This window comes from Schistocerca cancellata, chromosome 1, assembly GCF_023864275.1.
Source record: "Schistocerca cancellata isolate TAMUIC-IGC-003103 chromosome 1, iqSchCanc2.1, whole genome shotgun sequence".
Lineage (NCBI taxonomy): Eukaryota > Metazoa > Arthropoda > Insecta > Orthoptera > Acrididae > Schistocerca > Schistocerca cancellata.
In genome coordinates, this window is record NC_064626.1 from 1,115,912,077 (window position 1) to 1,115,939,268 (window position 27,192).

The 27,192-nt window shown below is 43.3% G+C and overlaps 1 protein-coding gene across 1 annotated transcript in view; it reads right to left on the bottom strand.

Moving 5' to 3' along the window:
- The window catches only part of LOC126132440 (lutropin-choriogonadotropic hormone receptor), a gene marked incomplete at its 3' end in the record, with an annotated part of 796,081 nt that overhangs the window by 245,216 nt on the left and 523,673 nt on the right, over positions 1 to 27,192 (bottom strand). Inside the window, 1 exon segment of the mRNA XM_049915180.1 lies at positions 11,768 to 11,836. Within this exon segment, the coding sequence (XP_049771137.1) occupies positions 11,768 to 11,836 (69 nt within the window).

Sequence of the window (27,192 nt, forward strand, 5' to 3'; positions counted from 1 at the left end):
CTCCTTCTGTCCAAACTTAACAGAAGTTTGCTGCATACCCCGCTGGACTATCAGTCCTCGAAGAAACAATACTGCGCAAAATGTCTTAACCACAGTCTAGTGGATTCATTTCTTGAATTTATTTGATGCTATTACACCGCCACAAGTAAATAACAATTCACAAACAAAGAAGTGATGAACAAGCACATATATATACAAAAGGAAAATATCAAAGATCAGTGCTCAAATTATCCAACCTCTCAATTGTTATGGAACTAGCCTGGTGTAGTACGTAAGGGGCAGCCCTGATCGGTACGTGGCATCGTCTGCACCAATTCACTGCAGTGATAGTTTACAGAATCTCTCCAAGCTGTAGAAAGTTGCATTTTTAGTTATCTGGCAAAGGGCATCTTTAAAACACCATGATCTGCGCTTAAAATGTTTGTTAGACACATCGGTATTGGGGAGTATGACCCATCGTCAGTGGCATCCGATACAGAAGAACAATACAGGAGAACACATTACACGACACCTCTGTCATGTACGATAGGACGAATTTTATATCCTATCGTAGTAATATAGTCATGCTGTAATTGGGTTCTACGTATCAAATGGTTATCTGCTTTGTACATGCACATCACGCTGACCATCATAAAGAATTTATAACTGATGCACATACCACTGAGAGATACATAATGTCAGTAGATGCATGTTTCCGCTATTACGTATACAGTTGACATGGTATAGAAATTGGTGTACATACAGTTGTTTATTCCTCTGTATTAGATGCCACCGACTATAGGTTATACCCGAAATATCCGGTCTGGTTAATAAACATTTTAAGTGCAGCTCATAGTGTTTACAAAATGACGTTTAGCTAATGGATGTGTTGGGAGAGCTACCGAGAATGTGTACCAGAGATACCCATGGTACCTAAAATTCTGTCCTCTGCTGTGGATACTGTCTTTTCTGCAGAAAACACAGGATCTATCACCACTCGCTCACTATTACTGGCGCGCCAATGATAGGTCCAGGCAATCTGTACAGGGCAGACGAGGGCTAGGGAGGACACAGGATATTATACTCATCCCCGTAAGAATCAAGTTTGAGATGCTATGCTGTCTTCAACTGAAATCGAAAATGAGCCAGTGAGATCCTCTTCAGTTGTTGGGAAATATGTTCAGTCCGGTTTCATGGGGAGTCAAACACAAAAGGTAGGGAATCTATCAACCGTAAGGTGTTCAATTTCCTTAAGGAAATAGCAGCAAGGGATTTGAAGGAAAATCATGGGCAAACGACGTGCTTGCCTCAAGACCTCATTTAACATGCTGAAGAGGCTGGACTGTCAGCCATTGATAGAACGTGTGTAGCCAACTGGATACTGTGGCAGACAAACGATGCCTGCTCTCTGGAGTCCAAGGTAGTACTTGGATCATTCCAGTGACTGACAGACAGGGTTGAGAATAGCAGCCTTGCTCACGTAGTTTCAACGAGGCTCACAATCTGCAAAATTGTCCCCAGGACTCCTGATCCTAAGTCGTGTGGAAGACTTGAACTAGAGACTGCGAAGCTTCTGTGACAAGCTAGGCTGGAATATCTAGACTTGCGCTATAGGGCTGAGAACTAGTCTTGCGCATAATAGTTCGCGACTGGGAACGTTCAGTTTAGTTCGCGGTTCCGTCGCGAACTAGGTCGCTCTTTTAGTTCGTTAGCTCCCATCTCGATTTCCAAAAAGACAGATCGCTCGCTTTGCTACCGCTACTGCACGAGCTCTTTTATTCGTTATGCTAGACTTTTAAATAATGACCAGTGTTGCCAATGCCTGTATTATTACAGTTTTATGTCGAGTAACTAGACTTCGAAAGGCCAAATAAACCAGTTATTTACACAAATGGGTAAAATGGGGTAGTCAACTACTTTACTTTACATACAGTGCACTCGTAGTATTTTAATTTTAAAATTTATTTATTTATTAGTTCATTGTAGGAATATTAATTACAGAATATGCTAAATGCGTTTTTTTGTGAATAAAAATGCACTTTCATAAATAATCGACTTTTTTAAAGTTTTGGAAATAACCAACAAAAAATATTTCTGCTTTAGGTACGGGTTAAGTTCTATATGGCACAAACAATAATACCTTTATCATTAACAGAAGAAACACTAACACTTATAATTTGTTACCAAACATTTAGACATAGAAAAAATAACTATGACCCCTGAGTGAGATCGTGTTCTAAAGCATACTTTTTGTGCTTTGCATTATCATTCTTTAAATAATCAGTCTTCTAATTTTCAAGTGAAATATTACAAAAATTTACATATTATTATGGAAAAACATTAATTTGGAAACTCTGTTCGTTGATAACAGTGCTCTTCGTTTATTAAGGATTTGTCCCGTCGCCGAAAAAACGCGTTCGCAGGGCACTGATGTCACTACTATGCAAAATCTCTTTAACACATATGCATGTACATGCGGATGTAACTGACGGCGCTTGTGCCACCACTCAAGCGGATCTTTTTTTCGATCTAAATATTCTTCATTGAAGTATTTATCGAGTTTGCGAATACCAGCACGTGATTTTTTAAAGCCTACTGCGGGTTCTCGCTAGAGATGGGGGATCCGCTCTTGAACTAATTCATAGAGTTCAATCTTTCAAAGGAGTGAACAATCAGTGATTCAGAAAAAAAGAACGGTAGCTCCAAACGTTTCCCATGGCAGAGAGAGAGAGAGAGAGAGAGAGACGGAGCATATCAGCAGCGCCTCTGCTGGTCAGAGCACAGTGCACGCCACACAACACAGCCAGCGCCGGCCTCTGCCCTGCTTCTACCTTGGCTGCCTGCATTGTGCAGTGCCCCATTGGATTTTGTGTTTCACATATGCCGTGCCGTCTCTGTGCGTCGTCTGCCGTGTGCACTGTGCAGTGTCTGGCGCAGCTTAACTTCGCATCGCACTCTGTCGGCGATCGTTTCAGTCGCACGTCCTGCCCTCTGGGCAGTTGATGCGAGCAACAGGACAGAGAGCCACCTAGCGGATAACATAGGAACTACTTGCAAAAACCTGCTCGCAAGGGAACGGACGATTTGTCTCGGAGCGGGTGAGTTCACCGCTCCCCCCCACCCTCACAACTCGCCCGCTCAACGCTCACCCCACCGTCTCGACTCTAGCCAGAGCGTCGAGCAAAGCGACTCAGGTGTCACTCTGGTCTCTGCGGTCTCAGCTCACGCAGTAATACAGCTCGCAGCTCGACCTGCTCGACTCAGCGCCTCTGCATTGGAGTTCGTCCCCACTGGATATTGTTCTTCGTAGTAATACCGCTATGTATATTACATTATTATGTTATATATACATCAATTGTTTTTATTTTATTTTTATTTGTTTAAACTGATTTGATTAGGTTCCTGATGACTCCTCTTACTATAAGATTTTTATTATGGACACTCGAATTTACGCTTTAATTACGAGCGAACCAATAAACGTATCGCAAAATATGATACACCAATATTTTCCTTGTTTTATTCTGCATAAGGCTATATGCAGCACTTTCGTTTTACATTCAAATTTATATTTTTTTTTCTTATTCTGGTACGGATTTTGCGATTTTAGGCGTCTTCGAAAGGAAACGTTCACTTTAAAAATATATGGCTTGCGATGTATTTGTATGAGGTTAATGAAATTTTAATACATTATAGCCAAATATATTGTTAATGTAAATCTCAAGTTACAACATTTTCCGATCACCCAAAAAACCACGATAGTGCAAAATAAACCAATAATCAAAAACTTTGTCATATCGTGGAAATTTCAATAAACAATACAAAATTCTTACTCATTATCTGTGTTACTTCAAAATAGGATCAAATAAGATCAAAATACAGGTATAGTACTGGAATAAACCAAGTTTAAAGGGCAATGTGCCTTCCATTTATTTTCTATTGTAAATGAGTGGTGAGTCATGAAAAAGAGCTAATTCATTTCAGGGAGTGAACAGTTCTGATCCAATCTCTGAAAAGAACAGTTTTGCCCATCTCTAGTTCTCACTCCGTATCGCTGTTGTCCGTCGGTCTTCGGAAAAGAGCGAACGAACTAAGTAGCGAGGTTACCCGTGAACTAGTTCGCGTAGTTCGCCTGTGGGAGTGCTCTTCCGAACTAGTTCGTTCGCGAACTACACAAGACTACTGAGAATTGCAGGATCCTTCTGAACGGGTCAGATTTGCACTACACATCATAGGTTGTTAACCTGGCAGCTCACTTTGTGTGGCGTACACACAAAGCTTTTGTACATTAGGCGATTCTTCATATAGTCCATATAATGACAGCCTTAAGAGATCCGGAAGTATCAGTGTATTATTCAAAGAAATGCCCCACACTCCAACAGACGATATTAAAATACTTGCGGTTAGCTGCTGAAGCATTCTCAACAAAGTTCCTCACTTTGAAGAGCTGCTAAGAGGCAATGAATCTCAAATAATGCTGGTAACTGAAAGCTGGTTAAAACAAGAAGTTGAGAGCAGTGAAATTTTTTGGGAAAATTTAAGCATGTATAAAAAGAATAGGTTAATGGGAAAAGGAGATGGTCTATTTGTAGAAGTAGACAAGAAACTCAAATCCACTGAGATGGAAACTGAAGCTGCAAGCGAGATTGTTTGAGAAAGACGCGGTATCGGGGGTGGGCATAAAAGTATATTTAGTTCCTTCTGTCGACCACCAGACTCACATCCTGACGTAACCGTAAACTTTAGAGAAAACCTCAGTTCGGTAGCATGTAAGTTCCCTAATCATACTGTAGTCATTCGAGGAGAACTCAATCATTCAATAGTTAACTGAGATAAATACAACTTTTTCAATGGTGGACGTATCAAGAGACCTTATGAAATATTATTAAATTCCTTATCTGAAAACTACCTTCAACCGATGCTTAGGAACCCCTCTCATGAGGCAAATGTATTAGATCTAATGGCAATAGATCTCTGAAGACATCCGCATCGAAAGTAGTATCACTAACCACGAGACTGTTGTAGCTACAATGATTACCAAAGGTACAAAGGGTAACTAAAACAAATATTATGATTTATATGTTCAGTAAACTAGAAAAAGAAGCAATTGTGTTATATGACAATGAGGAGCATGTAGAGGAACTATGGCTCAACTTTACAACAACAGTTGAACATGCACTTGATTGATGTGTACTCAGCAGAACAGTTACGATGGGAGAGACCCTCCATAGCATACAACCACTGTAAGTAAACTCCTAAAGAAAGCGACACTGTAGTGGATATGTGTAACAGGAAGCATAGGGTCATTGATAGATGTTTACTGAAACGTATTTGGCTGTTAAGAGATTAATGCGTGAATCCTTCAATGACCTCCGAAGGACAATGTCGTCGAAAGATCTTTCACAAAACACAAAGAAATTCTGGTCGAATGTAAAGGCTCAGTGTGCAGTTACTCACGGGTGCGATAGGAACTAAAATTGAGGGTAGCAAAGCAAAAGCAGAAATGCTAAACTCCGTATTCGAACGTCCCCTTACACACGAAAATCGAGGAGTATTGCCCATCAAACCACTGAAAACATGAGTGAAACAGATATTAATGTCAATGTCGTTGACAAAAAAATGAAATCTTGAACGCGGAGCTCCAGATGGAATTTCTGTCAGATACTACACAGAATTTGATGCTGAATTAACCCCTCTTTTAACTATAGTCTACCGTAGATCCTTGAAACAAAAAACCGTGTCCAGTAGTTGCAAGAAAGCACATATGACACCCACCCACAACAAGAGTGACAGAAATGATACATGAAATTACCGTCTAAGGCCCTGAATTAAAGCAATTAGGTAGATGCAGTATTTCTCGATTACCGAAAAGTATTTGTCTCTTTACTATGTCAACGCTTATTGTCGAAAGTGGGATCATATGGGGCATAAAGCGAAATTTGTGACTCGACTGAGGACTTTTTGGTAGGGAGGAAGTCGGATGTCATCGTGGCCTGAGAGCCACCGACAGATGTGGAGGTAACTTCCTGTGTGTCCCAGGGAACTGTGTTGCCGTCCTTGCTATCCATGTTTGTTAATGACTCGGTGGACACTATTAATAGTGAATTCAGATTTTTCGTAGATGACGCAATAATCTACAATGAAGTAATGTCGGAAAGAAGCAAACGTGATTAAAAGATGATACTGAATAGACATAAAGAAGGGCATAACGAATGACCACAGGTTTGTTCGGCCCATGGCAGCGTGTCACGAAGATGTTGAAATAACTGATGTGGCAGGCGCCTGAAAACAGACACAAGCTATCCCGTGCAAACCTACTGAGGAAGTTTCTAGAATCAACTTTAAGTTGGTTCAAATGGCTCTGAGCACTATGCGACTTAACTTCTGAGGTCATCAGTCGCCTAGAACTTAGAACTAATTAAACCTAACTAATCTAAGGACATCACACACATCCATGCCCGAGGCAGGATTCGAACCTGTGACCGTAGCGATCGCTCGGCTCCAGACTGTAGCGCCTAGAACCGCACGGCCACTCCGGCCGGCCAACTTTAAGTGACGAATCTATGAATATATTACAAACATATATTACAACCCTCTAGGTCTCGCTCCCAGAGAGATCGCGAAGACAATGTTAGACTATTTGTAGGCTAAAGAGAGGCGTTTGAGCGCTCATTCTTCCCGCGCTCCATACAGGAATAGAACAGTAAAAAGCCCTGGTAACTGACAGCATGTAACGCATGGGACCTACCCACCCCCCATTCCCGCGCCTCGTACGCGGGTGGAACAGTTAAAAGCCGTGATAACTGACAGCATGGGACGTACCCTATGCCATGTGCTTCGAAGTGGTTTGCAGAGAATGGATATGAATGTAGGTGTAGATGCAGAAACATGAAGCCCAGGCGTATGACAGATTTTCGATCCGCAAGAAGCCTTGTTAGGCTGAAGATGATTCCGATTTCCAAGTAGTCACAATATTGAAACTGCTGACTAATATGCACATGACAGTTCGTAGTGTCGTTTGACTAGATTGCAGTCAAATTATAGAGCCTTACTGAGTTATACTATGTACGTGAAGGACAAATCTTTCACTAGGCAATGGAGTGTGTACTATTTTGAAGTTAAGTGATCGATTTTTTAATTTGTGCCATGATAGCTCAGTCAATAAGAGCGTTACGACCCATTCACTTCACACGACGATAGAAATCTGACATCTGGCATCATCAGTGTTACCAGTTTTCTAGAGCAAACGGCTGCCGTTAGTATTGTCTATTATAATCACCTGAACTGCTAGCCGGCCGCTGTGGCCGAGCGGGTCTGGGCGCTTCAGTCCGGAACCACGCGGCTGCTATGGTCGCAGGTTCGAATCCTTCCTCGGGCATGGATGTGTGTTATGTCCTTTAGGTTTACGTAGTTCTAAGTCTAGGGGACTGATGACCTCAGATATTAAGTCCCATAGTGCTTAGAGCCATTTGAACCAATTTTAACTTGAACGTTGTCAAAGAAGTGTGAACAATAGAGTTACGAGGTTTGCCAGGGTAGACACGCGACGCGACTGTTCATAGCTCACTTAGAGTCATTTCGCACTCCTCCGGTTGCCGGGCGAAGGACGAAGCGTGCACTGCTCTCTGGTACACAACGTACCGGTTGGTTATTACTCACGGAGGCCCAGTGTGGGTTGTAATTATCGTACGGCTGCGAAACGTGGTAGATGTGCTAATGAGTTAATGAGGAACCAATTTACGCTGGAAAATATTAGTTCCAATTTTGGCCATCAGGTGCAAATCTGGCGCTGTACAGCATCTCTTCGACGTGTCTGGTACCCATCTTGCGGCGTTTATGATAAAATCAAATTAAGTAATTTCAATTGTTTAACCTTATCTGCCCACGTCTCGTACCTATCTATTACATATAGAAACATTTCTGTAAGTCTTTCTTGCATTCACAGCGCCGGATTTGCACCTGGTGGGCAAAATTGAAATACATTTTTTCCAGCGTAAAGCTACACTATGTGGTCAAAAGCACCCGGACACACCCAAAACATACGTTTTTCATATTACGTGCATTGTGCTGCCACCTACTGCCAGGTACTCCATATCAGCGACCTCACTAGTCGTTAGACATCGGGAAAGAGCAGAATGGGGGCCTTGAACGTGGTCAGATGATTGGTTGTCACTTGGGTCGTACGTCTGCACGCGAGACTTCCACACTCCTAAACATCCATAGGTCCATTGTTTCCGATGTAGTAGTGAAGTGGAAACGTGAAGGGACACGTACAGCACAAAAACGTACAGGCCGACGTCGTCTGTTGACTGACAGAGACCGCCGACAGTAGAAGAGGGTCGTAATGTGTAATAGGCAGACGTCTCTCCAGACCATAGCACAGGAATTCCAAATTGCATCAGGATCCACTGCAATTACTATGACAGTTAGGCGGGAGGTGAGAAAACTTGGATTTCATGCTCGAGCGGCTGCTCATAAGCCACACATCACGCCAGTAAGAGTCAAACGACGCCTTGCTTGGTGTAAGGAGCGTAAACATTGGACGATTGAACAGTGGAAAACCATAGTGTGGAATGACGAATCACGGTACACAACGTGGCGATCCGATGGCAGGGTGTGGGTATGGCGAATGCCCGGGTACGTCATCTGCCAGCGTGTGTAGTGTCAACAGTAAAATTCGGAGGCAGTGGTATTATGGTGTGGTCGTGTTTTTCGTAGAGGACGCTTACACCCCTTGTTGTTTTACGTGGCACTATCACAGAACAGGCCTGCATTGATGTTTTAAGCACCTTCAAAAATGTATGAATTCCTAAGGGACCAAACTGCTTAGGTCATCGGTCCCTAGACTTACACACTACTTAAACTAACTTACGATAAGGACAACACACACACCCATGCCCGAGGGAGGACCCTAACCTCCGGCGGGAGGTGCCGCGAAGTCCGTGACATGATGCCGCAAACCGCGCGGCTACACCGCGCGGCCAGCACCGTCTTGCTTCCCACTGTTGAAGAGCAATTCGGGGATGGCGATTGCGTCTTTCAACACGATCGAGCACCTTTTCATAATGCACGGGCTGTGGAGGAGTGGTTTCCCCATAATAACATCCCTGTAATGGACTGGCCTGCACAGAGCCCTGATCTGAATCCTATAGGACACCTTTGGGATCTTTTCGAACGCCGAATTCGTGCCAGGCATCACCGACCGACATTGATACCTCTCTTCACTGCAGCACTCCGTGAAGAATGGGCTGCCATTCCCCAAGAAATCTTCCAGCACATGATTGAACGTATGCCTGCGAGAGTGGAGCCGGCCGCGGTGGTCTAGCGGTTCTGGCGCTGCAGTCCGGAACCGCGGGACTGCTACGGTCGCAGGTTCGAATCCTGCCTCGGGCATGGGTATGTTGAGTCCCATAGTGCTCAGAGCGAGAGTGGAAGCTGTCTTCAAGGCTAAGGGTACGCCAATACCATATTGAATTCCAGCATTGCCGATGGAGGGCGCCACGAACTTTTAATTCATATTCAGCCAGGTGTCCCGATACTTTTGATCGCATAGTGTATTCCACATTAACGCCTTAGAATATTTACCAAGTTTCGCTGCCATACGTTAATTACAGCCCACACTGGAAACCTGAGAATAGCTGCACTTTAATTAGAACCACGTGGAACCTCCAGAAAACAGTGAAACGGCGTGATTTACATGGCAGCCGGATGAGAGTGAAGCGATCCTTGGGGATCCGCCTACGGATAATAGGCTCTGCTCCAAGAGCGCTAGCACAGCGAGGCATGCGTGACAGTATCTGTGCATTTTGGAAAGTGGGACAGGAATTAATATGGCTGGCTCTGAGCACTATGCGACTTAACTTCTGAGGTCATCAGTCGCCTAGAACTTAGAACTAATTAAACCTAACTAACCTAAGGACATCACACACATCCATGCCCGAAGCAGGATTCGAACCTGCGACCGTTGCGGTCACGCGGTTCCAGACTGAAGCGCCTTTAACCGCACGGCCACACCGGCCGGCCAGGAATTAATACACTATGGGTTTCTAGAAGAAACTTTTCAGTCATTTCTAAACCAATTCGACAGAAACAAAAGCTGTATTCATCCTGACGTTTAATAGGCAAATGTAATCATGATAACACGTAAGACACCAGGAACAAATGAACGATGTAGTGCGTAAATAGCGCGTATTACTTCCGAGGCTCTGACATAATATACGAGGCCCTTGTGACTAATAGTGAGAACAAACACGTTGTGCATTGCATTTGAGAATGGGTTCACGGAAAACTTGAGTAAATTCGATGCAGTAATTGGAGCAATAAAGAATATCGGTTATTGAAGTAGTGTGATTAAATACGCAGAAAGGAACACAAATTACGAAAAATCTAAATTATCAGATATTTGGATTAATTAAAGATGTGGAGTGGTATTAAGGTAAAAGTCTTCTTGCAAAGGTTCAAAAATTGGGGAAGACGTAGTAGAAGAAGTGATGAACTTTTCCTATGGGCGAAGATAGATCACTCAAGCAAGGAATAGATGCCATTGATTTGTGCACACGAAGACTGCTTACCTGAGGAAATGAAATAAAAAAAAAGAAATGGTTCAAATGGCTCATGGGACTATGGGACATCTGAGGTCATCAGTCCCCTAGAACTTAGAACTACTTAAACCTAACTAACCTGTTCAAATGTTCAAATGTGTGTGAAATCCTATGAGACTTATCTGCTAAGGTCATCAGTCCCTACGCTTACACACTACTTAACCTAAATTATCTTAAGGACAAACACACACACCCATGTCCGAGGGAGGACTCGAACCTCCGCCGGGACTAAACGCACAGTCCATGACTGCAGCGCCTAGACTGCTCGGCTCTTCCCACGCGGCTAATTAATCTACGGACATCACACACATCTATACCCGAGGCAGGATTCGAATCTGCGATCGTAGCGCTCGCGCGATTCCAAACTGGAGTGCCTAGAACCACTCGGCCACAACGGCCGGCGGAAATGAATTCTAACGATATTAAATATTGTCATGCAGTCGGGGAATAACTGTCCATCTTCATCATAGCGTTGCACTATGTGAAATACTGTCCTTGAAACAGGGCAAATTTAGTAGACAGAAGTTAAGATGATGAGTGGTCTTGGAAGGAATAGTTAACGAAGGAAGTCTGTGGCAAATGTGTAGCAGGACTGGCGAAATGTTACTAGGATATATCGCACTTTATCCAGCAACAGTTGTCCTGCAGCTGGAGGGTGCAATAGAGAAGAACTGTAGTGGAAGACAAAAGATTATGAAAATCTTTTGGGCGTAATTGGAAGGAATAAAGGAAAAATTTTAATGCAATATAGTGTGACATCGAGGACGGCACCATACCAGTCGAATGACTGTTGGCTTACAAAGTGACTGTAATGCAGCGGTTCGTAACAAACGAACGAAACTGTAGAGTCTCAAATTTATCATGACATTCCATTTTTGTAATATGTGTTCCTGCCCCTGAGCGGCATCTATATCTGAAACGATAGTTTTCCCGCCCCATGAAGTACGCCGCTCGCATCCCCCTCTCCTGCAACAGGTCCCTCCCGATCCCCCGTCCCCGCAGCAGCAGTTAAGCCCCAGTTTGGTGAATAAAACAGTTGAATCAAATAGTTGATTAAGATTTCATCACTTAAACCAAGCGGAATGTCTTTGTTAGTGAATCATCTAATTAATTGTACATAGAAAAGACCATTTCCTATTTTACACTAGGTGAAGCTATTAACGGCAGCATCATGTAACTGAAATACTCACAAAGCAGCGATCTTCGAGCCATTGAAAGCCCATCCGTGCACGGCTTCTATGGAGTTATAATTGAGGATCCTGGAACAGAGAAAAACAGAATTATTAAGTCACAGAAGAGAAAACGTTTCTGTTGACAACGGTTTTCGCTTTTACTATAATCTCTGAAGCAATTCATATTGTATTTTTACTGAATAAATTAGAATGGTGTACGGGAACTTTGCCTGCAACTATGACTAACGTCTTTTATTGAAAGAGGCCAATATAGCCTCATAGGATATGTCAGAACGGAGTCAGGATATTGTGATCCTGTGGTTAGCGTTGTTGACCCTCAATGCTGACCTCATCGTCGTTTCATGATCGTCGACGTTTACCAGATTGGACAATAATGACATATCCACATTTCATTTGATCAGAATTAATACTGTACCCCCAGACCCCCTCCCAAAAAATTTTTCTGTGATGTTTCGTCGCTCTCCCTGTGATGCTTTGCTGTGTATGGAACCACCATGCTGACTTTCTCTTCTTCACAGGAGTGGGTTTTCTTAGCCTTCTGTCAGTCACGGTGCAATTCGAAATGTTGTTTCCAATTATAAGCTGCACACATCAGGAGATGTGGAGTCGATATAACTATGTAGAATTCAATTTAATACATGAAAAAAGCCGAAATGGTGCCGATGAATCGTGGCCGTACAGCGGTCGGTAATAAAAGTGTAGGGGAAGGAGTAAACCAAATGAAACTTCACGAATTGAGATGTTATATGACGTTATTTTAGTGATTACGAAAACGTGTCGAATTTACAAAGAATTTGACAGTATGAACCCACTTATCAAGATGATGTTCCACTCACTTTGGCTTGGATGCTTGCATTGATTCGTTGGAAAAAGGAGTCACAAGGCCAATCCAGCTCTCCTGAAGTAAGCTGGCCCATACCTGTTGTAACTGGTCCTCGATTTGGGTGCTAGCATTGTGACGGAGTTGACGTCCGAGCTGGAGCCACACATGTGGCCGCATCTTTCTGGCCACGTGAGTACTACAACATAGCCAAGACATTTCAGGGGAGACACGTACCATATTTAGACGTATACTGTCCTCTTGAAAACTGACACAATGTCCGTGACGCACCGTCGTGCCGTCAGAATTCCCTCGTTCACTACCAGCCATGATCTGAAGTCACACCCGATGGTTCCCCACACCATGACGCCAGGACTAACATTGCTGTGCTTCTCCACAACAATGGAAGAATGGGACCTCTTCCCAGGTCGCCGCCATACGCGATGACGATTGTCATCCGCAGTACTGCAGAACCGCAGTTCGTCGCTGGACACAATGCGCTGGCATTCATCAGCAGTCCACGCTTCCCGGTGACGACACCATACCAGACGCAGCCGTTTGTGTTGTGGTGTTAACGCATGGGACGGTAATTCACTAGTCGGGCTGCCGCTGGTCTCCTGCCAATGGTACGGAATTATGCAGAATGTTGCAGGGAGACCATTCCTTTTCTCGGATGGGAAGCGTAAATAGATGGGGTTTACGACGTGCCTCGTACACATTACGGCGATCCTTCATTGTGGCGGACAGACGTGGCCTATCCAACCTTGACAACGAGTATGCTGGCCCTCGCATCCAGACAGAGTACGAGCGGGTACCCAAAAAGCCGAAATTATTTTTTAATAGCTATATACTTTCAAATTGTTTACATAACAACCTTATCCCCTTCAAAATATTCTCCGTCACAACTAATACATTTGTCCCACCAGTGCTTCCACTATTTGGAACATATTTTGTAGTCATCTTTAGAAATGGTTGACAACTTGTAATGGGACACCCTCCTCTAACACTACCTTTTATTTATAGAAATAACCGATACCATGTATACTATCGATTCTTGTACAGGTGAACATTATATCAGCTGTTTAACTGAATCAACTTCATATGATTTTGAATACGATGTGTTGTGTTTCGGGCAAAAATATGTAAAAAGAAATCAGTTTGTTAGTATACTGTACGTACAGTTAAAATCGCTCCTGCTTTAGAAATCTTTGAAATTACTAGATATTTGGCATACTTGAAATTCCTATTATTAATTGCACAATCGGACGACAACTATAAAGTTTATTTCTGGACTCATAAAATAATGATATATTTTAGCGAATTTTCTTCTTTTGTCAAGAAAATTTGTGAACTCTTTTGATTTGTAAACTCTTTGGAATATTGTGAGTACGGCAGAAATGCCTCTGATGGAAGTAGACGTATTTTTTATGATTGACACTAACAATGTAATTTGAAATATTATGCGTAAATTGTGAAGTCAGTGTGATATAGAAGAATGAGATAAAATAAAAGAAAATCATAGCAACAGATAGTACTTCATCAGTTATTTAGTCATCAGGAACCCACAAATTTCAACAGCAAGAACGTACCACTAGACACAATAACTGCAGCCAACAAAAAGAAGAGAAAATAGATAAGTAAAAAGTTTTCCTTTTGTATATCTTAGGCCTCTTCAAACCTTAGAAACTTTTAGAGACAGAGAAATTTAGTGGTGATATGTGGGAGGGTAAGATTACAAGCTCCTTCCTTATTTTTTTCTCGACTTCTTCAATGTTGTCAAATTGGTGTCCTTTCATGCTCCTGTTCATGCGTGGAAATAAGAAAAAGATGCATGGAGCCAGGTCGGGCAAGTAAGGTGCGTGGAGGAGCCGAACGATGCCATTTTTAGCCAAAAACTGTCTACGACAGATGGCTGTGTGTGCAGGCGCGTTGTCGCTGTGGATGAACCAGTCTGCTGTTTGCTCAAATCTTCAAAATTCGCTGAACCGAGCTCCAAGATAACCCACTAATCTCTGACAGTCGATCAATTGTCTTTCGACGGTCTGTCAGCACAAGCTCTAGAATTTTTTCAGTATTTTCGTCGATCGGGCAGTTGATGGAAATCCAGTACGAGGTTTGTCATCTACCGACATGTCGCCATTTTTAAATCGAGCAGACCACACGTACACTTGAGTTTTTCCCATAGCGTTATCTTGGTAAGCTGATTTCAACATTAAAACAACTTCAGCAGTATTTTTACGAGTAGGAAACAAAATTTCGCAGCATCACATTGTACACTTAAACTTGACATCATAAAAACTGAAACAAGAACGAAGCAGCGCCAGCGAAAGCAATCACTGCAGATGAATAGAAGAAGCCAGATCGACAACACAGGCGGCACTGAACTGGCGATGGTGGCGCTATACTGACTAGCGGTAGAAATGTGTACTACATACGCTCCGCCTACGGAAATATTATTCCGTGTGCGGCCTTTTTTTTTTTTTTTTTTTTTTTATACCCCTCACACAACGTCTGGCGAACGACGTCACACCAAATCTGCATGTCGAACGATTCGACCAGCCAGCAAAATGGACACAGCCAATGAGCTCCTACAGTCAGATACCGATAGCACTATCTCTCACGAGTACACGGTTTCTCTGTGTCTTTCATAATGATCACGCAGTATCTGTCGTTGTTCACAGCCTTTATACGCCCTACCAGGGCTAGTAACAACCTAAACACGAACAACATCCATGCACCTTGGTGGCCGATGTACTTGTCACAGATAATTGCAACTCTAAGCATTTACATATCCGCCGATGGTGTGAATTTGCATATCCGCGATGTCGTGTGCGTTTGCGAAGCTGCACATCCGACCGTTTCTTATGGGTGCTTCTCTCTCTCTTTCTCTTTCTTCTTTTGTAATGTGTTATTCAGAGGTCTGAAAAAACGGCAGTATTACCAGCTACGGACGGAAAAGTTTCATTCCGACGAATTAATGATTTCTACACCAGCAGAACTATTGTAAATGAATTGCTCTGTGAAACTAATCAGTGTGAAAGTCAAGAAGTTAGTAAAATTATTTCAGGAACGCTTTCCTTGTATCGGTGGTTACACCCTAAGGCAGACCAAGATCTGCTCGTTTGAATTCGTACAATGAGAGAAGGTTTTTTATGATCACATAAACTTACGTGCGTGTAAAGTCTCGAATTAACGCCGTTCTCGGAAAACAACATAAATTATAACTTCATTAGCTTCTGTTGTACTATGAGCTGAATAGTTGTGAATCCAGACAATAATTTCTCAGATCTCGCAAACTTAATGAATCATGTAAGCTAAATTTATTACTCCGCTGTCTTTTCAACACTCTGGTGTAGCAAAGCACTCTTCTTCGAAACTGTGAATTCCAAGCAGGCGCCTGAGTCACTTCCTTTTCACTCTGCCGTGCTATAGGAACAAGTTCACTTGGGGTGGCCCGATCTTGGTGCTGTTACTGCATCGCTACTCTGAACTCATATTGCAGGCTATAGACGAGGCTGTTTTGCGTTAACTGGGTAATGGAAAATACACATCGGAGAACTTGACGCTTTGACAGCTAGGTGCAGCCATCCACGAAACATACTGAATTCGCGGTCTCATCGCATTCCTGTAGTGGCAGGTTTAAGTTATTTTGACACTTGCCAGCCAAAGGTAAAACAGTATGATTTTAAATATAGTATAAAACGCAATAATCTGTAGGTACTGACAAACAAAGAAGAAAATGATGAGGAGTAGCAGAAATGAGATTAGCGAGAAACGAAACACCAAAATTGGTCATCAAGAAGTAGATGAAGTGAAGAAATTCTGCCACCTGGGAAGCAAATTAACACATGGCGGACCAGGTAAGGAGAACATAAAATACAGATTCGTACCGGCGAAGGGGGATATCTTGGCCATCAGAAATCAACTACGGTATCAAACATCGGCCTTAAATTGAGGAAGAAATTTCTGAGGATGTACCTCTGATTCACGGACTGTGGGGAAACCGCAAAAGAGGAGAACAGGAATGTTACGGAATGATGATGATAATGATGTGGACTGATAAGATAAGAAATGAGGAGATTCTCCGCAGAATCAGCACGGAAAGGAACATGTGTAGAACACTGATAAGAGGAAGGTACAGCATGATATGACATATTTTAAGCGCTCTCGATGGGAACAGTAGTTACGTTATTTAAAGTTAATGGTTTGGCGTCTAAAGTGAATTTTGAAAATTAATACATTGACAATACCTGGTGCGATTTTCACAAACGGTCTACAGATAGATCTCATTCAGTGCTATCAGAGTATTACAGTAGATTTCTTTAAAAAATTACAGACATTAAATTACAGGTCGGAATGTGCATTCCGTGCTTAAAAACTTGAATTTTCATGTAAATAATAATAAAAAAACGATTGAAAGTAGCAGCAACATTACTCAGTAAGCATAGATATGGAGGAATGAATGTACTTAGTTTTATTGTTATTTATTTACTGGTGGTAAAATAATGTCAACTAGCATTTATCATAATAAAATCACTATTATTGAACAAAATATTTTACGTTGAAAAAAAAAACAATAACAGCAAAGGGAAGCTGACGAAATTTGCATATAAATCGACATTTTAGTTACATGCCACAAGATGGAAATGTATGAACCTGACTCGCGACAAACGAGACCTCAAATACCCGGCAGCCATTTTGCTTGTGGTCAATTGGAATCATTCTGCTTTGTCAACTTGTAGAGGGAACACGTACACACGAGCACACACGAGCAGGTCACATCTCGGCCGTGTCCGAAATTTTCTAAGTGTTTGAATGGGAACTTCTGATATTTTACAGTATAGAGGAAGCTTCGAAAATATTTCGTTTGGTGAACTTAGAATAATTTGCGTGAGGCGATCTAGTCTGAACACTGAAACTTTTACCACATTGTTTTGCGAGTGATCTGAACTTATAATTTTAACTGTGTCGCAGTTATGGAACCTTAATTTAAAACGCAGACTGAGGGAAATTTATTTTTTTTTCCGATATTATTCCGGATGTTTATGCGACACTTATCGTGGAATATTGGTCGGGTTTGGCTTACGCTCTCCAACCGTCATATATTTATTCAGTAATAAAAAATGATTGGGCTGTTATAAAGAAAAATGAATAAACTGAGTTCTTTGTTAAATTGTAAAATACTGTGAGTTGTGAACAATATTTTTCACCGCAAATTCTTACCTGCATAATTTTGAAATTAGCGACTAGATTTTCAGGGTAAATGCTACAAATACGTTTGTATGGCATCCAGAATTTAACGTAGCCAAATTTTAGAAAAAGCCACACATGCATTCAGAGGCATTACGAACAGTGGGTAGCATCTTTTCAGGCAAATAACATTCTGGTATGGTCGCGAACTGTATATAAATTACGTGTAACACATTGTTATATGCTGTCCTGTTGGTGCTAAAATGTTAATGTCCAGAAATGTAGTTAGATAAAGGGTAAAATCCAAATGAGTACGATCAAAACCAGGGAAGTAAGGGGAGTTTAAAATTTCTTCCTATTCGTGCCCTTGGATATTGCACTGTCTTGTTGCCGCATTATATGATAACGTAGGCTTCCAAGACTGTTGATTGTTGGTATTCTTATCGTGTTTGTTGCCAGAAACTAAGAGCGTTGTTCAGTAAGTAATACAGCAAATTTTTCTGAAAGCAGGTTGGTTTTACTTAGGGTTCGAATACACCATATTATTACCCTCTCTTTTGGCTACAAAACCATATTTTTCAACATAATCTCCGTTCAGTGCGACGGCCTTAAGCCACCGTACAGGCACGTTCTGTATGCCCGCATGTTACCACACTACGGGTCGCCGTCCGAGCCAACTTACTGGTGCGTCAATAACCTCCACATTATACACGTACTGTTTCCCGCGAAGTGCGTCCTTCATTGGGAAAAACAAAGAGAAGTCGGAAGGTGCGAGACCCGGGCTGTAGGTTGGATGAGGAAGGACAGTCCAATGAAATTTTGTGAGCTCGTCTCTGGTGCGGTGATTTGTGAGGTATCTGCGTTGTTATGGAGGAGGAGAAAGTCGATTCAAATGGTTCAAATGGCTCTGAGCACTATGGGACTTAACTGCTACGGTCATCAGTCCCCTAGAACTTAGAACTACTTAAACCTAACTAACCTAAGGACAGCACACAACACCCAGCCATCACGAGGCAGAGAAAATCCCTGACCCCGCCGGGAATCGAACCCGGGAACCCGGGCGTGGGAAGCGAGAACGCTACCGCACGACCACGAGATGCGGGCAAGGAGAAAGTCGTTTTCATTTTTGTGGCGACGAACACGCGGAAGTCGTTTTTTCAATTTTCTCAGGGTAGCACAATACACTTCAGAATTGATCGTTGTACCATGAGGGAGGACATCAAACAGCATAACCCCTTCAGAGTTCCAGAAGTCTCCGGCATGAATTTACCGGATGAGGGAGCGGCATTGAACGTTTTCTTCGGAGGGGACGTTGTGTGGAATCATTCCATTGATTCCTGTTTTGTTTTCAGTTCTAAGAGATGAACTCATGTTTTTTCGCCTGCATGATCAGTCTCGTAATGCGCAAGTAATTCCGCACGGATGGCCCTTCGTTGCCCTTTATGGTATTCTGTTAGGCAGTGAGGAATCTAGCGGTCACACCGCTTTGGGTACCACAACTAGTGGACGAGTGTCAGCATTTCTACATCTACATCTACATCTACATTTATACTCCGCAAGCCACCCAACGGTGTGTGGCGGAGGGCACTTTACGTGCCACTGTCATTATCTCCCTTTCCTGTTCCAGTCGCGTGTGGTTCGCGGGAAGAACGCCTGCCAGAAAGCCTCCGTGCGCGCTCGAATCTCTCTAATTTTACATTCGTGATCTCCTCGGGAGGTATAAGTAGGGGGAAGCAATATATTCGATACCTCATCCAGAAACGCACCCTCTCGAAACCTGGCGAGCAAGCTACACCGCGATGCAGAGCGCCTCTCTTGCAGAGTCTGCCACTTGAGTTTGTTAAACATCTCCGTAACGCTATTACGGTTACCAAATAACCCTGTGACGAAACGCGCCGCTCTTCTTTGGATCTTCTCTATCTCCTCCGTCAACCCGATCTGGTACGGATCCCACACTGATGAGCAATACTCAAGTATATGTCGAACGAGTGTTTTGTAAGCCACCTCCTTTGTTGATGGACTACATTTTCTAAGGACTCTCCCAATGAATCTCAACCTGGTACCCGCCTTACCAACAATTAATTTTATATGATCATTCCACTTCAAATCGTTCCGCACGCATACTCCCAGATATTTTACAGAAGTAACTGCTACCAGTGTTTGTTCCGCTATCATATAATCATACAATAAAGGATCCTTCTTTCTATGTATTCGCAATACATTACATTTGTCTATATTAAGGGTCAGTTGCCACTTCCTGCACCAAGTGCCTATCCGCTGCAGATCTTCCTGCATTTTGCTACAATTTTCTAATGCTGCAACTTCTCTGTATACTACAGCATCATCCGCGAAAAGCCGCATGGAACTTCCGACACTATCTACTAGGTCATTTATATATATTGTGAAAAGCAATGGTCCCATAACACTCCCCTGTGGCACGCCAGAGGTTACTTTAACGTCTGTAGACGTCTCTCCGTTGATAACAACATGCTGTGTTCTGTTTGCTAAAAACTCTTCAATCCAGCCACACAGCTGGTCTGATATTCCGTAGGCTCTTACTTTGTTTATCAGGCGACAGTGCGGAACTGTATCGAACGCCTTCCGGAAGTCAAGAAAAATAGCATCTACCTGGGAGCCCGTATCTAATATTTTCTGGGTCTCATGAACAAATAAAGCGAGTTGGGTTTCACACGATCGCTGTTTACGGAATCCATGTTGATTCCTACATAGTAGATTCTGAGTTTCCAAAAACGACATGATACTCGAGCAAAAGACATGTTCTAAAATTCTACAACAGATCGACGTCAGAGATATAGGTCTATAGTTTTGCGCATCTGCTCGACGACCCTTCTTGAAGACTGGGACTACCTGTGCTCTTTTCCAATCATTTGGAACCTTCTGTTCCTCTAGAGACTTGCGGTACACGGCTGTTAGAAGGGGGGCAAGTTCTTTCGCGTACTCTGTGTAGAGTAGACAGAGAGACAGAGAGATTCAGTCGTTCAGCGAAAAGTCTGATCGTGAACCGTCCAATACCTGGAATGAGAGTGTCCCCACGTTCCAACATTGCAGGAGTCACACCTGTGTGCGGCCGGCCGGCTCGCGGGAAATCGGACAGGTTTACGCGACATTGTAGCGATGATGACACACGTCTCGTTCAACGACAAACTGGGCTTTTGTTCACCGCCAAGTCTCCGTAGGCGTTCTGCAAACGCCTGTGAATATCTGCGATGCTCTGGTTTTTCACCAAAAGAAACTAATTGACAGCTCTCTACTTGGTCACATCTCCACTACAGATGCCATTTTGAATCCTACATATATCGTCGCCACCCGTCGAAACTTCATGAAACCAAAGGGGGTGAAGCGGGAAGATGCCACGATGTCCCGCAACACATTCCGCTTTTTTTTTTTTTTTTCAACCGAAACTGGTGGAGAGGAGAAGAGAGAGTCAACAAGCTGCGCCTCCATCTCGCAGCATGCGCCCGTGTTCTGTGCCCCTGCGAAATCTGAGCTGACATTCTGGCCATAGGAATCGACGATCCCTTGTGGTTTAGTGAAGGTCGTACTCGATCACTGTCATGGACTAAGATTAGACTACTTATTTCAAAACTAGAAAATGAAACAACGAACAACGCACATCAGGAAACAAATTGGAGTACGCAAAAACATTCGGGAACGGCTATAGCGCAATTGTTTGCTGAAGTCTATAGTGTCGTAAATATGTTAGCTCAGATCCGATTTCTACCGGTATCTAACGCAACCATAGTTCATAACACCCCTCCCCAAAATTGTCACGTTAAACAGTCCACACATATTGTTCGTGCGTATTTCATGCTTTGCCCTTCTGTTTTAGCGATCAAACAACTTGAATGGAATTTGTTCAGTCTTTCACGAAGTATACGGCAGTCCAAAAAGTGTGTATGGTTTTAATTTATGGTGAATGTAGTCAAACTGTTGGAGCAGTGGTGTTCGCTATAACTTTGCGAAAACCGCACTTCAGCATATTTACTCTTTCTGTATATATTGTATTTCTGTGATTTGTCTGTAAGCTTTCGTGGCCGTTGTCACTGGTGATAAAATCTTCGGAATTGTTACACCTCGTCACATTCCTCTTCAAACTTCCTCACTGCTCAACGTTTCGATACCTCTGCTCGGATCTTCTTCAGGAATGCACTGGTGTCCCAGGGTGGCTGACCACTATCGGAAGACAGTTAACTTGTAAAGGCCTGTTTTCTCGCATTTTTTCGGGGAAGGACAGTTGCTCGGTAAAAATGTTTTCAGGCTGCTACTTGTGGATCGTCGTCAGCCTCATGATTTTAACCCACTGTACTTTTCAGTAAAACCGCTGGGAAATAGCCTTTTTCAAGTGAGCGCGACGCAGTCTTTCGACGGTACCCCGCCACACGAGTGGAATCTTGAAGATGATCCCACCAGAGGAATCGAAACGTCGAGCAGTGAAGAAGTTTGCGACGAATATCACACGGTCTAATCATTGAGAAGATTTTATCGTTTATGTCTGTGTGGCTTATCTCTCTGAGACATTCATAGGATTAAAGGTTTCAGGAATTACTGCAGCCAATCGTCGTTTTTTCTTCAGTTTTTATTTATTCATAAACAGCGATTGGTTGCAGTAATTCCTGAAACCTTTAACAAGACAGTCGTAGTGTTCCAAATCCAAAATGGATAAAAGGTTTTTTCGTGGGATTGTTCGCAAGTCTCAGGCTGCTTTTGACGTTTGTGACATTTCTGCCTTTGGAGCCATAAGGTTCTATCCCAAGATTCACTCGATACTTTGGTTGAGTCCGCAGTAGCTGAGGCATGAAGTAACAAGCGCAGCGAGACGCAGGCAACAAACGGTACAGTGAGAACCAATTCCGTGAGTAGGAGAATAATCTGATTGGCTGCCAGCAGAGGAGCCAGCGCGCCAAATCTCTAAATTTCATTTATTAATATTCGAGAAAATATAATTCAGATTTAATTGTGTATCAAGCTGAATACACACTCAATAGCAAGCTATCATCCACTAATTTAAGATTTCACTTTTATTAAAATTTTTATTAAGATCAGAATAACGATATTCACACGAAGTACTTCGTGTGTCTTCGGCTCCCGGAAGAAGTGCACTGCCAAGCGAAGTGATTGGAGCTGTCTAGTCAGTCGGGCACGAGGGTTTGTACTATATAGTTTGCGTTGCAGGCCGCACGATTAAGATATGGGGTGCAGCATAAAATTGAACTCAGTAACTACGGCTCTGCGTCCAAAGTAAAGAAGAACAGAGTAGAAACGTACATTATTTTTGTGAGCATAATTCCTCCAGATAGTGTAATAGACTTGTGATTGTTTCTAATATGAGCTGTGAATCGTGTGACTTTATAAGCATACGTTTCCAACATAAAATGACTGCAGGTTGATGCTTTATCAGCAAAGCGATCTGTAGAATGGGTGGAAAGAAGAAGCATCTGGCATCACAGATACTGAACTTGACCGTTTAGTGGAATTAAGAACCTTATCCATCTCACCGGTTATTTTATATCTCACCTCAAGAACAACTAATTCGCGAACTGAGCACTACATCTGTAACGGGACTCAAGTTACTGATGTATTAAAAAAATTTCAGTGTTCTACCTTGAGCTGGCAGAACACACCAAAGTCCCTCCCATACCCTGGATTTCCAGTGCAAGTGGAAACAGTCACATGTCATTCGTGGGAAGACGAAGGAGGGAAAGGAAGAATGAATTAATTTGGAGATTGAGATTTGCATTGGATACTGGCTGAACTCGTCACATTCGCAGGTTAGCCGGGCTTACGCTCGTTAACGACATTCTTGGAGGACGAAGTTATCCTCTATAAAAATCTACATTGATTCCGCAAACAGAGATCTTGCAAAACTCAGCTCGCTCTGTTCCTTCATGAGAGCCAAAGCGCCGTAGACAACGGCGTTCAGATTGATGCCGTGTTCCATGACTTCAGGAAGGCATTTGACACCATCACACACTGCCGTTCAGTGAAAGAAATAGACCTTACCAAGTACAGGACCAGGCTTGTGACTGGATTCAAAAATTCCCTGTAGACAGAACTCAACAAAATCGGTAGATGTAAAGGCAATTTCCAGGGTACCGTTACTGTTTGCAATGTGTGTAAATGATCTAAGAGAAAGCGTCGGATGCTCATTAAGTCTGTTCGTAGATGTTGCGGTTGTCTGTCTGTAAGGAAGTAGGAACCCCACAAGACAGTACCGATTTGCAGCATGGCCTGCACATGGTGGATGAATCGTGCAGGCTCTGGCAATTGACCCTGTACGTAAATAAACGTACATAATGAGCGTACGTAGGGAAAGAAATCCACTACACTATTGATGATAAATTTCTGGAGAACAGTACCTATGCCGGCTGCGGTGGCCGTGCGGTTCTAGGCGCTCAGTCCGGAACCGTGCGACTGCTACGGTCGCAGGTTCGAATCCTGCCTCGGGCATGGATGTATGTGATGTCCTCAGGTTAGTTAGGTTTAAGTAGTTCTAAGTTCTAGGGGACTGATGGCCTCAGATGTTAAGTCCCATAGTGCTTAGAGCCGTTTGAACCATTTGAACAGTACCTAACGTAAAACATTTAGGAGCAGTTACCCAGAGGGATTTTAAGTGCAATGCCCACATAAAAGAAGAAGTAGGAAAAGCAGATGTCAGACTGAGATTCATAGACAGAATCTTAAGGAAATGTAACTCATCCACGAAGGAAGTGGCTTGCAATGCTCTTGTTCTATCGATTCTTCAGTATTGTTCATCAATTTGGGAACCTTACCTGGTAGGACTGATAGAAGATATAAGGTAGATGGCCCAAATTTCGTCATTTAGTACGTTCGGACCTGTATAAGTCCTGAAAAGTTACGGATGCAGCTACAAATTGTTATATATGCTCCTTAATTTATGCTCCACTTTTCACGTTACAGTTAAATTGTTGTAACGTACTAAACCCAGTATTTGACATAAATATTAAAACTGCAAAAAACAGAAATACAAAAGTGTTTCCATTTCGTCGTAGTTCGTCCTCTACATAAATTATCTAAAGTACAACCGATTTAAATTTGATTTGTAAATAATAGATTTCAGCTATCAGTCGTCCTTTTTAAATTTTATTGGCAGATCTAGATTTCAGCCAGAAACTAGCCATTCTCAATGCACTATCATTTTTGATCAATGCTTTGGTCGGGCTTCATCCACAGTTCACTGAATACTACTCATTGTTCAATGAACTATGGATTGAATAATGAGTAGTATTCAATGAACTCTGGATGAAGTCCGACCAACAGGCATTACATGCACTGACCAAAAATGATAGTGGATTGAGAATGGCTAGTTTCTAGATGAGATATAGATCTGCCAATAAAATTCAAAAAGGACGACTGATAGCTGAAATCTACACTCCTGGAAATTGAAATAAGAACACCGTGAATTCATTGTCCCAGGAAGGGCAAACTTTATTGACACATTCCTGGGGTCAGATACATCACATGATCACACTGACAGAACCACAGGCACATAGACACAGGCAACAGAGCATGCACAATGTCGGCACTAGTACAGTGTATATCCACCTTTCGCAGCAATGCAGGCTGCTATTCTCCCATGGAGACGATCGTAGAGATGGTGGATGTAGTCCTGTGGAACGGCTTGCCATGCCATTTCAACCTGGCGCCTCAGTTGGACCAGCGTTCGTGCTGGACGTGCAGACCGCGTGAGACGACGCTTCATCCAGTCCCAAACATGCTCAATGGGGGACAGATCCGGAGATCTTGCTGGCCAGGGTAGTTGACTTACACCTTCTAGAGCACGTTGGGTGGCACGGGATACATGCGGACGTGCATTGTCCTGTTGGAACAGCAAGTTCCCTTGCCGGTCTAGGAATGGTAGAACGATGGGTTCGATGACGGTTTGGATGTACCGTGCACTATTCAGTGTCCCCTCGACGATCACCAGTGGTGTACGGCCAGTGTGTGCCTCGGTCGTATGCAGTCCTGATTGTGGCGCTCACCTGCACGGCGCCAAACACGCATACGACCATCATTGGCACCAAGGCAGAAGCGACTCTCATCGCTGAAGACGACACGTCTCCATTCGTCCCTCCATTCACGCCTGTCGCGACACCACTGGAGGCGGGCTGCACGATGTTGGGGCGTGAGCGGAAGATGGCCTAACGGTGTGCGGGACCGTAGCACAGCTTCATGGAGACGGTTGCGAATGGTCCTCGCCGATACCCCAGGAGCAACAGTGTCCCTAATTTGCTGGGAAGTGGCGGTGCGGTCCCCTACGGCACTGCGTAGGATCCTACGGTCTTGGCGTGCATCCGTGCGTCGCTGCGGTCCGGTCCCAGGTCGACGGGCACGTGCACCTTCCGCCGACCACTGGCGACAACATCGATGTACTGTGGAGACCTCACGCCCCACGTGTTGAGCAATTCGGTGGTAAGTCCACCCGGCCTCCCGCATGCCCACTATACGCCCTCGCTCAAAGTCCGTCAACTGCACATACGGTTCACGTCCACGCTGTCGCGGCATGCTACCAGTGTTAAAGACTGCGGTGGAGCTCCGTATGCCACGGCAAACTGGCTGACACTGACGGCGGCGGTGCACAAATGCTGCGCAGCTAGCGCCATTCGACGGCCAACACCGCGGTTCCTGGTGTGTCCGCTGTGCCGTGCGTGTGATCATTGCTTGTACAGCCCTCTCGCAGTGTCCGGAGCAAGTATGGTGGGTCTGACACACCGGTGTCAAAGTGTTCTTTTTTCCATTTCCAGGAGTGTATTATTTACAAGTCAATATGTCGCTGCGTGCAACAGCATTCTGAATGGAAGGTAACCTGATGACTTAAATTTCTTTTTCCTTTATAATATTTATAGGCAGTTTCACTACTACGAATCACTTGAATGTCATGAACAGACAATCTTTTCAAGCTTTTTCAGCTCTCCAGAGGTGTGTACCATATGAATTTGTATGTCTGTGTCTTCTCTTCCCTTGCGTTTTGCCACATCCAAAAAGTAAACAAATTTTTATAAATTAATAAATAAATAAAATCAGTGTTTAATGACGGTTCCAAATTTCGTCCCCCGGGACGAAAATACAAACTGCACGGGGGACGAAGTAACGAACATTACCAGATTTATTTTATTGGCCGCTACAGCAGCATAGGCCAATCACTTGACTATAGCGCTTTTACCAGAAACTACAACACACGACTGAAATAATACCAGTATTTGAATACAAATCAGTGCTTACACTAGGTATTGCTGGCTGTTAATTTGACTACTACAGCAACTCACCTCAGCATAAAAAATGAATTCCTTCGTACATGCAGGCTACACGTGCTCCACTCAACAAAGTCAACAATACAACGGAGAGATGTCACCCATGAACATGCACCTAAACA